At 31.4% G+C, this 14735-nt stretch overlaps 2 protein-coding genes across 3 annotated transcripts; both read left to right on the forward strand.

Annotated features, from left to right (window-relative positions):
- Positions 1–664: 664 nt before the first annotated feature.
- Positions 665–8364, forward strand: LOC117682555 (DNA-directed RNA polymerase I subunit RPA1-like). 2 transcript variants are annotated; one of them, XM_066081414.1, is made up of 5 exons: positions 665–1041; positions 4759–4881; positions 5120–5224; positions 6196–6321; positions 7651–8364. In XM_066081414.1, exons 2-4 carry the CDS (start codon positions 4767–4769, stop codon positions 6285–6287), a joined length of 312 nt encoding a protein of 103 aa, XP_065937486.1. In that variant the 5' UTR covers positions 665–1041; positions 4759–4766; the 3' UTR covers positions 6288–6321; positions 7651–8364. The 2 variants fall into 2 exon arrangements, with proteins under 2 accessions (XP_065937486.1, XP_065937485.1); XM_066081413.1 differs by lacking the exon at positions 665–1041 and adding an exon at positions 3699–4391.
- A 2361-nt stretch (positions 8365–10725) lies between these two features.
- Positions 10726–14710, forward strand: LOC105317447 (uncharacterized). Its single transcript, XM_066082385.1, has 4 exons — positions 10726–10738; positions 12552–12905; positions 13497–13766; positions 14124–14710. The coding sequence occupies exons 1-4, from the start codon at positions 10726–10728 to the stop codon at positions 14708–14710; spliced, it is 1224 nt and encodes a 407-aa protein (XP_065938457.1).
- Positions 14711–14735: the final 25 nt, after the last annotated feature.

Genomic DNA, 14735 nt, shown 5'->3' on the forward strand with positions numbered 1-14735 from the left:
AGGTTCTAGAGGTTGTGAGTTCAAAGCCCCGCCCCGGCGGAGTTATAGTTCTAATTTAGTGAATTCCACTGTGCTGTAGATGTATTAATTTTTATATCAGCCATTCAAGTGTATTTTTAAGAAGATTATATAGGAAATTGCATACTCTAGTATTTTGTCGAAATGCCTAGTAAGGTACCCTAATTTTTTGCAAGAAAGCTTGTCAAAGTAGTAGTAAACCATTAACAAATTCCTGGAAAAAGTTATCTAAAATTGAGGAACGTGTCGTCTGACCTTAAGGTATTTGATCCATAATAGCCCCAGATTCAATAAATCTGGATGCATAACAGATATATATGAACCTTTTCCAAAGTAGTTGCCACCTTCAAATCCATCAAAATTAGTTCTAAAAATCTATTCGGTATAAAATTCAGTTTCAATAGTTTTTGTATTCCTAATGATAAAATACACCTTTCAACCAAAGCATTTTTGATTTTCGACCTTTATATTTTGAAAAATGTGTTTCTCCCGATTATTTACTGCTTAATTTGTAATATTTTTGGAAATTTCTCACGGTAAATCTTTTTATCCCCTTGCGCAACTTGTTGCGAAGGGGATATAGCATAGCTACCGTGCGTGTGTGTGTTCGTATGTGTGTGTGTGTGTGTGTGTGTGTGTGTGTGTGTTTGTCTATGTACACTTCCGAGGTATTGTTTCTGTTTACACACCAACGTATTGAGGTATGTGTTAAATACCGAGGTACTTTTCCCGTAACCTCGGAATGTATACCTCATTTTATGCGTGTACAGCATGCAGGGATTACGTGGTTTAAATTAAGCAATAACCTCGGTAGGACGTCAAATGGTTGGTAGGTGTGTGTTCTATCAACATCGGGTCGTATTTTGTCATTTTCAACTTTGAGCACACACTTTGTCAAACAAGGCCTCTGATTGGCTGAAAATTTGATTGGCTGTTTAACATTACTCGGAAATCAAAACATTACATTCGAGAGTCTCGGACATTTTGATTGGATTACATCGTGGCACAAATTCAGATAAATAGGTAAGTACATGTGAAAGATTCTATCTCTTATTCTTTTTCTAACAAGAAACGTATTTACTGTTAAACATGCTTAGGTGCAAAATGCTATAAGATAATTAAAATAAAACAGGAACGATTTTTGAAAAGCAACAAACACGTCTATTTCTCTATCATGTCCGTTGTTAAAACTTAGGTAAGATTTAAAACAGATTTCATGTTCTTCATTACAAAAAGGGGTTAAAGCAATATGAATTTATGAAAAATTGGTTCAATTTTAAAGTTTTCAAGATATATAGTTCTATACATTACAATATATAGTAGTTTTCATGAATTGCGCGTATGAGAAAATTCGAATTGCCTCTACATGAAATTGATTTAACTTGCATCATGAAAGCGATTTTCTTCTCATGATAAATATATAAACGTGCTTTTTCAACTAATGAACGCAGATGACATTCACAGTACTAAACAGTCATTGCATACAATGAAACAAAAACATTATTGATGAAAATGGACATGGCTGTGAGTTTTTAATTGATTCATTTTGATTTTAAAAAAAATCTTAAGTTTGATAAATTCAACTTAAGTTGTGAATAACCAAAATTACTTTATAAGTTGTTCTACAATGCAGAAATGAAGTTTAAATTATCAAGCGAGGATATATATCAGCAGATATTGTGTTAAATTGAAGATAACAACAGCAAAAAACCCAGCAACATAATGATAGAATTTAACAAAATTGCAAGGCAGCTTACTCTCTCTCTCTCTCTCTCTCTCTCTCTCTCTCTCTCTCTCTCTCTCTCTCTCTCTCTCTCATGAGACTCAGATAGTGATCCATGCATGTGATGATTAAGTATAATTATATAATTATATTGTAAGGAAAGATATGAATATAAAAGAAAGAAGTAAGAATTTACATGGATATGATAAGAGTATTTCAACATAGAATATAGTTCGATATATCTTTAGTTTTCCTGGCATTTTAACGATTTTGATATTTTACAAACTCTCTCTCTCTCTCTCTCTCTCTCTCTCTCTCTCTCTCTCTCTCTCTCTCTCTCTCTCTCTCTCTACCAAATGCAAACAGTGCTCACAAAACTAATTCCATCCTTTTAACTATTAATTTTCAGATTCACAAACAAATGATGTGCATGTTTGGTATATTCGTTTTGCAATCATCGTGTTTTTTAGTTTTAAAGGATTTTGATATTATTGATGGTTGTGATGTTTACAGTTATGATAATGGATTTTTAATCCTTTTCGAAAGTTACGTTTCCTTTATTGTTGCTAAACTGGTTTTAGAAGATATGGGATATTTTTATCAAACGATGAATGCGTGGTAAGTAGAATGTTGGAATGTGAAAAACCTCAAAATCATCCCTACCAGGTGAATTCAACCAGAGAATATTTTGTCGCAAACAAATAATAGTATATTCCTACATTTGGAAATGCTTCATATTGATCAAATCAAGTTAATGATACATGTAAATAACAATGAACACTTTCATTATTCGGATGATGTATGAAAAAGGCATAAATTTTGTCATTAAGATGTTTTAACCATAGGCGTCGGAACCATAAGGATACCTTTTTTTTTGCTTGTTAAGATTCCTGGTACTAATCACTTGTAATGCAAATATAAAAGGTGACTGGTTTTCTTTTGTGTGACACTATTTGAAAAATTACAAAAAAGTAACTAAATGTTTTTGCAAAGTTAGATCTAACCATAACGCACATTGCATCAAGGAGGGGCTAGTCCAACCCCTCCCCCACTTTTTTCTCTCAGCAAACATAATTTTTCTTAAAGAAATTACCAGGAAGCTTCCGGTAGAATGTAAGGAATTGAAATGAATATAAGGAAAAATTAATAATTACCGGATTAGGAATTTCATGATCTTGTGAAAATGTTTTTGTAGGTAAGATTTGTTTGAGTTATTGATATACAACACCCCCCCCCCCCCCTCCCACACGGATTAAGGATTTCATGATTTTGGGAAATAATTTTTTTTAGCTTGTCAAGGTTTCAGATGATAAGCCCCCCCCCCTCCCGATAAATTGTCTTTATTTTATTTTGAAACGGGATCGGGATTACAATTATTTACAATAAATCACGGGATAGCCCCAAAATGTAGTGGCGGAGTCTTACTTATTGAGAGATACACAGCATAATATATGGTACGACTTTACTGATTACATTCGATCCCTGTAGATTTTAAGCTCCTCCCCACATTTCAAAGCTTTAATAGACGAATGCATTTAGATGCATAATATGTTTTACGGACCGTTGTGGCGAGCGCAGCTCAGCAAAAATTACACACAACATGTTACCTTGTCAATTAAGTGATATTTTGACAATTATCAACTAACATCAAAGAATTTTTGAGAGATTGAGAGAGAGAGATTGAGAGAGAGAGAGAGAGTTATGTATTTCTAAGTTTAAAAGAAATGTCAAAACACATATACTAGGCTGTATCTTCCCCCCTAACACGGTCCCTGTTTGTTGACCAGTGTGTTTTCCCATTTTAAAACTTAATGGGGTGACAATATGCAATATCTACAGAGTTTTTTTTCTCATTATTCTTTTCAGATTTGGTTCAAAATAATCAGGCTGTAACTTTTATAACAATAATATATATTTTTAATTTCCTCTCTAAGTTTACTGTACTTGCATGCAAAGTTAGCTTAAACAGGCGGAATCCGAAAACACCGTCATGTATTGCGATTTTTTCAACTTCCATTTTGTAGCATATGTTAATTGGCCAGAGAGTGAAAATGCATTGAATTTCAAAGTACTGGTATATTATTTTTTACTTTTACAGTCTTTGGAAATAAACTAAATGCATTGTTAATAAAAAATGCATGTAACATGTATATTGAAATAATACTGAATATAAGAAAGATTGGCCATTAAAAGCCTCTTTGTACCAAAGGTCTACAATTTTTGGCGTCTTTGGCTAGGATATGAATAGTTTGAGATTCTTCCAACTTCCCGCTCCTTTTTAAGGATTAGGAAATGTTTTTCAAACATCAAAGACTTTTAGAATTCAAAATGAAATTTAACATGCATAAATATTAGACCCTCTGGCAGATCAATCTAAAGGCTATGGTGTTCATGTGGCTGTCAAGACCTGTGGACCTTTTGTTTGTTAAGTACTACATGTAGGTTTGTTGATGGTAGATAGGCAGACATTTGAAATTTGCCTCTTATTAAAGCCATTTTTATTGAAGAGAAGTGAGCTATGCACCTCACATTTGTAACATTTTATTTGATACATACTTAAATGTTTTAATTGTTATAATATTTAACATTTAACAGATGGTTTAATTTCTTTTTTGTAGATAAAATGATCAAGAGCAACCATGTATAATGAGTAAATATAGCTAGCATGGATGATGAATTTCCAATTGGGCTTTTAGCATTTGATTCAGATTTTGAATATTCAGAATCTTGTTCTTTCTGTGCAGATTTTTCTCTTGATGTGTTGGAGCTTTTTATTAATGGAAAAAATTTTCTTTGCTTTTTCTCTGCAGCTGAATTCAATGCATGTATATATTTTTGTAATTTAATGGGATTTCATTTCTCAAAGTATGTACTTGTTTAAATCCACATTATAGGAGGACACAATAAGAAGAAGGTATTGCCATCTTGTATAAGTTGATGTCATGCAAAATCGCTAATTTTATGGGTCTGTGATGTTTAAGCTAGTTCTACATTCAAAATCTTAAATCTATTTATAGACTGCCAAATGAAACACTACATATTGCTACATATATGTAGAATGGGAACATTTTTGACTGCATTTGACAATGGATACATTTCTAAATTTAGTGGAAAGTCCTTAGATGAAATTGCCTGTGAAGGTTAATATTTTTATTGCAAGTAAACTTGTAATAGGCAATTAAATTAAAAGATAATAGTCAGATAAGAAAATTAGTTGGCTAATATAACAAAGAAATGTTATTTTAAAATTAAAAGTCGCAGATAAGAAAATGAGTTGACTAATAAGATCAAAAACTGTCATTTGAAAATTCCTTTAACCTAGTATCTGTATTTTGTTGATATTATTAACATAACTCCATTTGTTTCTTTTAATTGTAGACATATATTCAAATGATGATGATGATAATGATGATGATGATGATGTTGGAAAAGAACGAGCCAGAAAAAAGAAAACTGGACCTAAGCCTTCAAAACTCCCGACAGGTAAAAGCACAAGAGTCCTTTTTCAAAGCATATGTCACAATACAAACACAATGAATTTGAAGATCCTTATGCTGAAAAACTTTCTACATTTTCAAAGTATGATTTTTGTGATATGAATGGAATGTTTAGAACTGTAGTTTCATTCAAGAACTGTGGTTTTATTCATTGTCATTGGCATCAGTTTTTGTAGAATATTGTAAAACAAAGCTTCAAGAACACTTAAATTAAAGGTAGTCTGCATGTGTGTCTATAATTGAGAAATAACTGATAAATTGTAGTAAGGTGCCTATGTGTGTATACTAGAAAACACTGAGGCAGTGTCTGCGTATCTATATTTGGAAACGCTGATAATGCATAGTGAGGTATATATGTGTGTTTATATTGGGGAAACACTCACAATGCATAGTGAGGTATCTATGTTTATATTCAAATGGGGGAAACAAACATAATGCATAGTGAAGTATATATGTCTATATTAGGGAAACACCCACAATGAGGTATGTGTGTGTCTTTATTGGAGAAATATCCATAATACATACATGTAGTCAGGTATATGTGTGTTAATTTTAGGGAAATACTGATAATGCATAGTGAGGTATATGTGTGATTATATTGGGGAAACACCCATAATGCATAGTGAGGTATATGTGTTTTTATTGGGGAAACACCCAAAATGCATAGTGAGGTATATATGTGTGTTTATATTGGGGAAGCGCCTATAATACACACTGAGATATATGTCCGTCTATATTAGGGAAACATCCATAATGCATAGTGAGGTATATGTGTATCAATATTAGGGAAACATTGAGATTGCATATTGAGGTATATGTGTGTCTATTTTGAGGAATTATTCATAATGCATAGTGAGGTATATGTGTATTTATTTTTAAGAAAAACTAATAATGCTTGGTGGAGTATCAGTTTATTTTGAATAGAAAACAATTATATTTCGTAGCTGTATGTTGTAGACAAAGATGTGAGTGATGAACATGATGGCAATGATGATCATAATGATGAGGATGGGGATGATCATGTTGGGAAAGAACGAGCTAGAAAATAGAAAACTGGTCCTAAGCCTTCAAAACTCCCAACAGGTAAAAGCGCAAGTGTCCTTTTTCAGAGCATATGTCAATACAAACACCATGAATTTAAAGATTCTAATGCTGATTTTTTTTTAACATTTCCCAAGTATGACTCTTGTGATATGACTTGAATATTTAGAACTGTAGTTTCATTCAAGAACTGTGGTTTTATTCATTTTCATTGGCATCCAATTTGTAGAGAATTAAAAATATAACAGTTTCAAGAACACTTAAATTTAAGGTAGTCTACATCTGTGTCTATAATGAGAAATCACTGATAATTTGTAGGAAGGTATGTGTGCATACTATAAAAAACTGATGCAGTGTCTGCGTATCTATATTTGGAAACACTGATAATGCATAGTGAGGTATATGTGTGTTTATATTTGGAAACACCCTGTCCCATAATGCATAGTGAGGTATATGTTTGTCTATATTGGGGAAACATCCATAGTGCATAGTGAGGTATATGTGTGTTTATATTGGAGAGACATCCATAATGCGTAGTGAGGTATATGTGTGTTTAAATTGGGGAAACACTCAAAATGCATAGTGAGGTATATATATGTATATATTAGGGAAACATCCATAATGCATAGTGAGGTATATGTGTGTATATATTGGGGAAACACTGATAATGCATAGTGAGGTATATGTGTCTCTTTTTGGGAAATTCCCACAAACATAGTGAGGTATATGTGTGTGTATATTAGGGAAACACCACTAATGCATAGTGAGGTATATATGTCTATATTGGGGAAACATCCATAATGCATAGTGAGGTATATGTGTGTATATATTGGGGAAACACTGATAATGCATAGTGAGGTATATGTGTCTCTTTTTGTGAAATTCCCACAAAGCATAGTGAGGTATATGTGTGTGTGTATTGGGGAAACACCACTAATGCATAGTGAGGTATATATGTCTATATTGGGGAAACATCCATAATGCATAGTGAGGTATACATGTATGTGTGTATATATTTGGGAAACACTGATAATGCATAGTGAGGTATGTGTGTCTCTATTTAGGAAATTCCCTTAATACATAGTGAGGTATATGTGTGTCTATATTTGGGAAACACCCATAATGCATATTGAAGTATATGTGTATTTATTAAAGAATCGCTGAAAGTGCTAATTTGGGTATCAGTAAAAAAGTTTAATTTGAGAAACACTTTTAAATTGAGATACATGTAAATTCATATATATTGGATTTATTTATGAACTTTTTCACAAGTGCCTCACTATTCATTTTTAACTTATACCCTATACTCATTTGTTTTTTAACTGTTGAATGAATAAATGAATTCAAAAATGATTTTGCATTTCATTAAAGGTAAAACTGTATGTCGAGAGGAAGAGGAAGCAAATTCAATAAAGAAGCCTTGCAAGAATTGTGGGAACATTTTTTTTAGGACTTTTTGCAATTGGTTTTTGTTTGTCGTCATGTGGTGTTCATTTTGTGCTGACAATTAAATAATTTTAATTTCTTTCAAACTACATGGCCTAATTTTTCCAAATTCTTTCGATATGATGTATAATTTGGGTAAGGGGAACATAAATGGTAATTTCATTTCTCTTCCACACTGTGTCCTTGGTCAGCAGGGCCAAAATGCTAAAAAGAAAATCTATACTTCCACACATCTGAAAGAAAACTGAATTCAGTTGTAAATTTTATATTAGTTTTTTTTACTCCAGAGTGTAGTTTAATTACATGCATATATGATATTCCTTTATTGAGGTCTGTGTCTGGGCTAGTTACTCAGGTGACCGTTAATGCCTGTTGGCCTGTTTGGTTTAAAAACAATTCAATTTTATACACAAAGAAGTGATTTTGTGTTAGAACTTGAAGAATCACCTTGCTTTTTTAGTGTGTAAACATCACTGTTCAAATTTATTGAAATTTTCAAAAAATTGATTGTTTTTAAACTGGAAATTAATTCCTTTGAAAGATTGTTTATTCATTTAACAAAGCTGTATTTTACTTATTGATAAGTGAAAATACATTGGATAATTTTCTTTTCTTTGCACGTATGTATTTTTTCTAAATAACGACAAAGTAATTTCAATGAACTAATAAAGATTAAAAAAACCGGGAATTAATTCCTTTGAAATATTGTTTATTCATTTAACAAAGCTGTATTTTACTAATTAATAAGTGAAAATATATTGGATGATTTTCTTTTCGTTGTACGTATGTATTTTGTTTATAATGACAAAGTCATTTTGATGAATTAATAAAGAAAAAAAAAAAAAAGAATTGTTATACTTGCTTCTCGACAATTTTTTGACCTTATACTTTTTGCAAGAATTTACAGGGTAAAAAGATTTACTATTGTCTATCAAAAAGTCCATCAGTCCTGGTCGTTTATTTTACTTTTTAAGGAGTTTGTGTTTAGATCTCTAGAATCATTGTTTTTAATTCGCAGATATGTTTAGTTATTGGGAAGTTAAAATGCATATTCACATGAAATTCTGATTCTGTTTTAATTTGAATAATGCACTTTTAATCTAAAAAGAATGACAAATATTGCAGAAATTAGAGAAAGAGTTCATTAAAGCAACTCTTATGATTATCATATTCCAATTGAGATTTTTCTGAACCTTAGTAATGAAAAAGGACATGTCTACATTTGCAGTTTGACAGGAAATCCTCCATTTATCATCTGGTTGTGATAGAAAGTCTCTTTAAAAATATGTACTATTTAGGCTCGCTGGTCAATAAATTACATGTAAACATCTTGCAGTATATATTTACATTCTCAAGTGTCTTTGCCTATTATAACATTACGTATCGAATTTGTACTATATAACCCATATAACTTCCAATGACGCCAAATTGAGGCGCCATTGCTAATTTATATTCACATATTTAATCGTACAATGGCTAAAAGCATAACTATATATATATATGTATAACTATAAGCAATAATGATTCATTCTTTGAATATTATAAAAGGGATAATTTCAGTCGGGGCGTGATCGAATTTATCATAAAGCCCTTCGGGCATTATTGGATTTGATCACGCCCCGACCGAAATTATTACCTCATAGTATTCAAGGAATGATCCCTTATTCATTAAATAAATGACGTAGGATTAATCAAGTCGTTAAAAACTTAAACTGTTTATTAGCATACATATGATTTCTGTAAGAGATTGAGATGATACATAAACAACCCCCCCCCCCCCCATTTACATTTTTCGATATTACATTTTGTGTTGATCTCGATGCAAAATATAATAACGCAAAATCTTATGATAGAAAGTGGACTAACTATAGCTTAATTTGTAATTTGTAAATATAACAATATAATGTTACAGCTAATGTTGATCATAGATACCAAAGGAGATATCAACAGCGAATGTGTCACTCTTGGTCTTAGTGAATGCATACTGATCTTGATTGAATCCATCTTTATACTGTATACTCATTTTGAATATATTTTAGGGAATAAAATAACATTTACTGTAGGATGAAAACGTTTCAGGTCTTGAATTTACTCCATATCAGTGTAACTTTTATTGTACGATGATCTTTAAATCACAACTGACATGTTCTCAAAATTAACCTTGGTATTGCCCTATTCATCATGATATTTGCAAAAAAAAAAACCAAACAAAAAAAAATTTATTTGCTGTGCATGTTACATCGCAATTTTGACATGCCATCAAAATAGCTTTTGCTTGCCATTTTCATTCAATCAGCGGTCATTACTATATAATGATGACTAGCTCCAATCAGATATATTTTGTTATTTTACGATATCAACACATAATTGCACTCGTGGTTACCTCTAATATACCCATTTCAAAATGGATTCATAAATACATTGCATAGTATTATAAATAGAAAATAGAAAACTAGTATCTCTGGAAAAAAAGCCCAAACTTTATTACATTTTGCGCTTATCTCAACGCAAAATGTAATAATGGGAATTTATTACATTTTTCGCTATTACTTTTCGCGTTGCTACAACCCATTCTGAACAAAACATTAAAATTGCTGCCCTTATAATTCTTCAGTGCTATCAAATTTCAGCTTGAAGGCGTTTTAGAGTATCATGAATGCCGTTTTTGTGAATTTTGCGAATATTGCATGCAAAGTAAATAAATCAAAGAATAATTCGCGAGAGTTATAGTTGTTGGATTTATATCAGTCGACCATGACTATTAAAACATCAGCATCTTCCTTTTATTTAAAACAACGTTTAATAATTTGAGTAAATGTGAAAAAAAGTAGAAACAGAATATATACATTCTGAGGTATATACCATATTTGGGCATGACCATTAAAGGAATACCTCGGGTTGTATAGAAAATTTCTATTTGTATTGCAAGGTTATCGTTGAGAATTCTAAAAATTATGGATGATCGATGAAATTTAATGTTTGATTCGAACTAAATCTACTATGGCAGTTATCGGTAACTTCAGTAGAAAGCATATACCTCTGAACGTTTTCATGGAAATCTATACCTCGTTATGTGATATAAACCAGTATGTGTGTGTGTGTGTGTGTGTGTGTGTGTGTGTACGCGCCATTTCAATTTTCTAGTAAATTAAAAAAAAACCTTCCAATAGAATTTCCTCAACCTTTGCACGAATATGCCTAATTGTAAAATATTAAAACAAATGCAATGTCATATTTATTTGTCAAATTTTTATGCAAAAACTTAGATAAAATTACACCATTGTAAAGGAGGGGGGGGGGGCATACATTATGACAAAATTCGTTCAAAACTAAAAATATTTATCATAGAATGCACACTTCTGTAAAATAACAAATAAAAAATGCACGTGCCTTTCAAACCATTAATACTATTACAAATGAATTATTTTATTAAATCAATGTCATAGTCAACTTTGTATACGAGTTATCAATCGAAATTTCTGAGTAAGAGTTATCAATCTTCCGCTTCACTTTATTGATACTAAAGTGAAAGTAAGCAGTTCAAATAAACAACTTGATATTTCTAGTACAGGTAAAGAAAATGTAGTTTTTGCTGTAATGGAGGGTTAGTAGAATGTGGTCTTCTCATTAACATAACTATACTGTATTCCTAAATAATGCATCCCTACACACAATAACTCATGTCGCGAGGAGATGCTCCGCTTAGCGGTGCCATTGTTCTACTCTAAAGTCTTTAAATTGATAACATAGTATTTAATACATGATAGATGTTTAAGGTTAGAAAAAATAGGTTCCAATATGGATCGGATACCTTTTATTGAATCTCATGACTCCAAATGCAGGGGTTCATGCCAAAGAAGGGGGGAGGGGTCACTAGTTTATTATGTCTAAACATCTTATGTCGTGTTGATGAATTTAAAGGAAAGAGATGTATGCTTATTTTTTAAAGAAAAGGATTATAAATTTGTTCATGTATCATGTTGAGAAAATCAGCTTAGGCTATGCAGTTGTTTTTATTATAAAAAAAAGAGAAGACTTTTAGGGACAATATAACTGCTTAAAGTAAACATCGGGCATGTCCCCATGGGACAAACGTTCAGTCATAAAAAGAGGGTGTTTCCAAATGTGCTGAGCAAAGGCTAAACTCTGTTCTTAAGATATGCTGATAAAAAAAAACTTGACATTTAACAAATTTGAAACATTATTTATTATGGGCCATGCAATTTTTAATTATTCGGTCCTGTACTCTGATTTTCTTCAATTTTTTTACATTAACTAATGAATTGATAGTCCTTGTTGGAATATTTCAGGAATGCAAGGGGGCATTACATATCTTAAATTCCTTTAATTGAGAATGAAACTTAATTGAATGCAATTAAAAGTTTCCTCGACAGGTCTGTATATGGAGGAATGGTACTTAGAAGACCCTTAAAACCCATGACCCTCTAGTTTTCAATAAAATCAATACTAAGAAATGCATTAACAAAGAATAGATGTAATTGCTATATAAGGTATAATCTAATAAACTGGGTTTGAACATGTTTTATAAACAAATAAAATGTTCATCTCAATTAATACTTGAAATATTCCATTGAATGCATTCCCATACAAGTGATCTATCTACCAACATTTAACTTGCTAATATAAAATTTATTTCCATAAGAAACACACAGAAGACAGTAAAATAAAACATGTATAAAAAATATTTAAAAAATGATAGGACAATAGTTAAGAGAAGCCGAACAAGTTTAATAGATAGTAAATACAGAAAATGAAAATGAACAAATAGAAAAATGATGAAAAGAAATTCACTGGAAACATTGTAGCAAAACAGACAAAGATATATCGGGGGGAAATAGAAGAGATAGAAGTGGATGACTTACGAATAAGTGAATGGAAACTAGAAAATGAAACACCGATAAAAAAAACCCAAATAGATGAAGAAGTGAAAGAAATACAAATAGATGAACAAAAGCTAAGAGAATTTCTCCGCAAAGGAGAGTTGTCTGTCTGTCATGTTAGATGTGAAATAGTTGGATGCGCAGGCGCTGGCAAAACAACTCTTTTGCGAAGATTGCAAAACCTTACCTTTGAAGAACTAAAATTCACGGAGTCAACAGAAATAATTGACGTCCATGTCAAGTGTTTTGAAGTCTTGGAAGATAAGGAAACTATCCAAAGTAAGTTATTCAAATGTAAGGCCATTATGTGTATTCAAGTATATACATATATACTTTAATACTTGTAATAAAGATGCCTTTGCTTTCAAGAACCACTCCATTATATTTAGTATTAAATAGTAATTTTAAACAGTGAGTAAAATATCGGCTTTCAATTATTTAATAGGATTTTTGTGTGAATTTTTAATGGAAACCGAAAACAATTTTTTGGCCGCAAACAGGGACCGCAAACAGTTCATTTTGTCAATCAGGATTGGTTCAAATTTAATTGCATTTTCGTTTCAACTTCTTCGTTAAGTATCTTTGCTATAAAGTGACTTATATGACTATGAAATTTATTGAATTTTATTTTCCGAGATATGTTTATAATAAATGGCAAGACAATCTTTGTAATGTATTTATTGATATATATACCACGCATCGATATATAGTATTGTCTTCCGGTTCTCAAAAATCATGCCAAAAAATCTTATCACATAATTGAAAGCCGATATAGGTGTCTGGTTTTTTTTAAATGAAATTTGAAAAAAAGTTTAATTAATGATTCATCAAATAAAATATTGCTGTGTCAAACGACCTTATTTATTTTAGGTGTCGATAAAGGGAATGAGTTACCAACATTTTTTTTTACCAAAAATTTGATTGAGGCACAAACTAATACTAATAGTTGGACAGACGTATCTGTCAAAGTTGAGGATGTTTTAGAAAAAAGTGAGCAAACAATATCTAGTGAAAAGAACGAAGATCATACACAAAGCTGCAAAACAGCACAGGAATTTATTGATTCTAAGGAACATACAGACGAAAAGGACAAAGATAAAGGCCGCTATATTAGAGAAAATGAAAACGAGAATGCAAACGGTAATTATACCTCTACTAATTTTGTCATTAAAAGATGTCTAAGAAAATTTCGAAAAAATAATTACATTTATTTTAATTGACTTATTACATATACTGCAAAAGAAGGATATAAACTTTAAATTAATAGATTGTGATGTGTTAACATAAAACTGTGGCCGTTTTCATGTCATTTTGATTGATTTTTGCTTTCGATTTAAAAATAAAACCGGTACTGTTTCTAATTTATAATTACAACTTTGCAAAATAAACGATCAAACAGCATTACAGTTACATTTGGATAAAAATGGTAAAGCTTTGTATAAAAGGTGACTATTGGAAATGTAAAAATGAATGAACATCATACCTTTTTTTCTGCAGATGTTTTTGAAAGCGTGGAAACAAAACAAAAAGACGAGTCTCTGAGGGAAAAAAAAACATTCCCCGAAGGAGATAAAAATGATATCAGTGACAATGAGGATACTACAGAGGACACTAAGTTGCTTTGTTTGCCGAAATGTAAGGAGGAATTAGTAAAAGAAGGCACGGAAGATGAAGGAAGCTTGACGATAATGACTTGCTCTCCTGACATTGCGTTAACAAATAGTAAAATAAACACCTTCTCGTCAGCATATATCTCAGACAAAAACCATGGGTACATTGAAAGCAATGAACGTATCAGTAATGAGAAGGATGAATGTTATGCCATCTCAAAAATAATGGACGATGTCAAAAAGCATTCGTGTGACACACTCCTACGTCCTCAAATTTCTTTTTTAGATTTTGCAGGGCGAAGTTTGTATTATGCGTTTCATCAGATTTTTTTGAGTCCGAAAACATGCTATATCTTGGTTGTGGATATGACAAAAAGTCTAAATGAGCTTGTTCTTGATTCTGGTGAAGATGATTTATATTGTAGTAGATTCAAATCCTGGAAATATCAAGGTAATGAACTTGCTATAGGATAACAAATATATGCGCACAAAGCCCTTA

Source organism: Magallana gigas, chromosome 4, assembly GCF_963853765.1.
Source record: "Magallana gigas chromosome 4, xbMagGiga1.1, whole genome shotgun sequence".
NCBI lineage: Eukaryota > Metazoa > Mollusca > Bivalvia > Ostreida > Ostreidae > Magallana > Magallana gigas.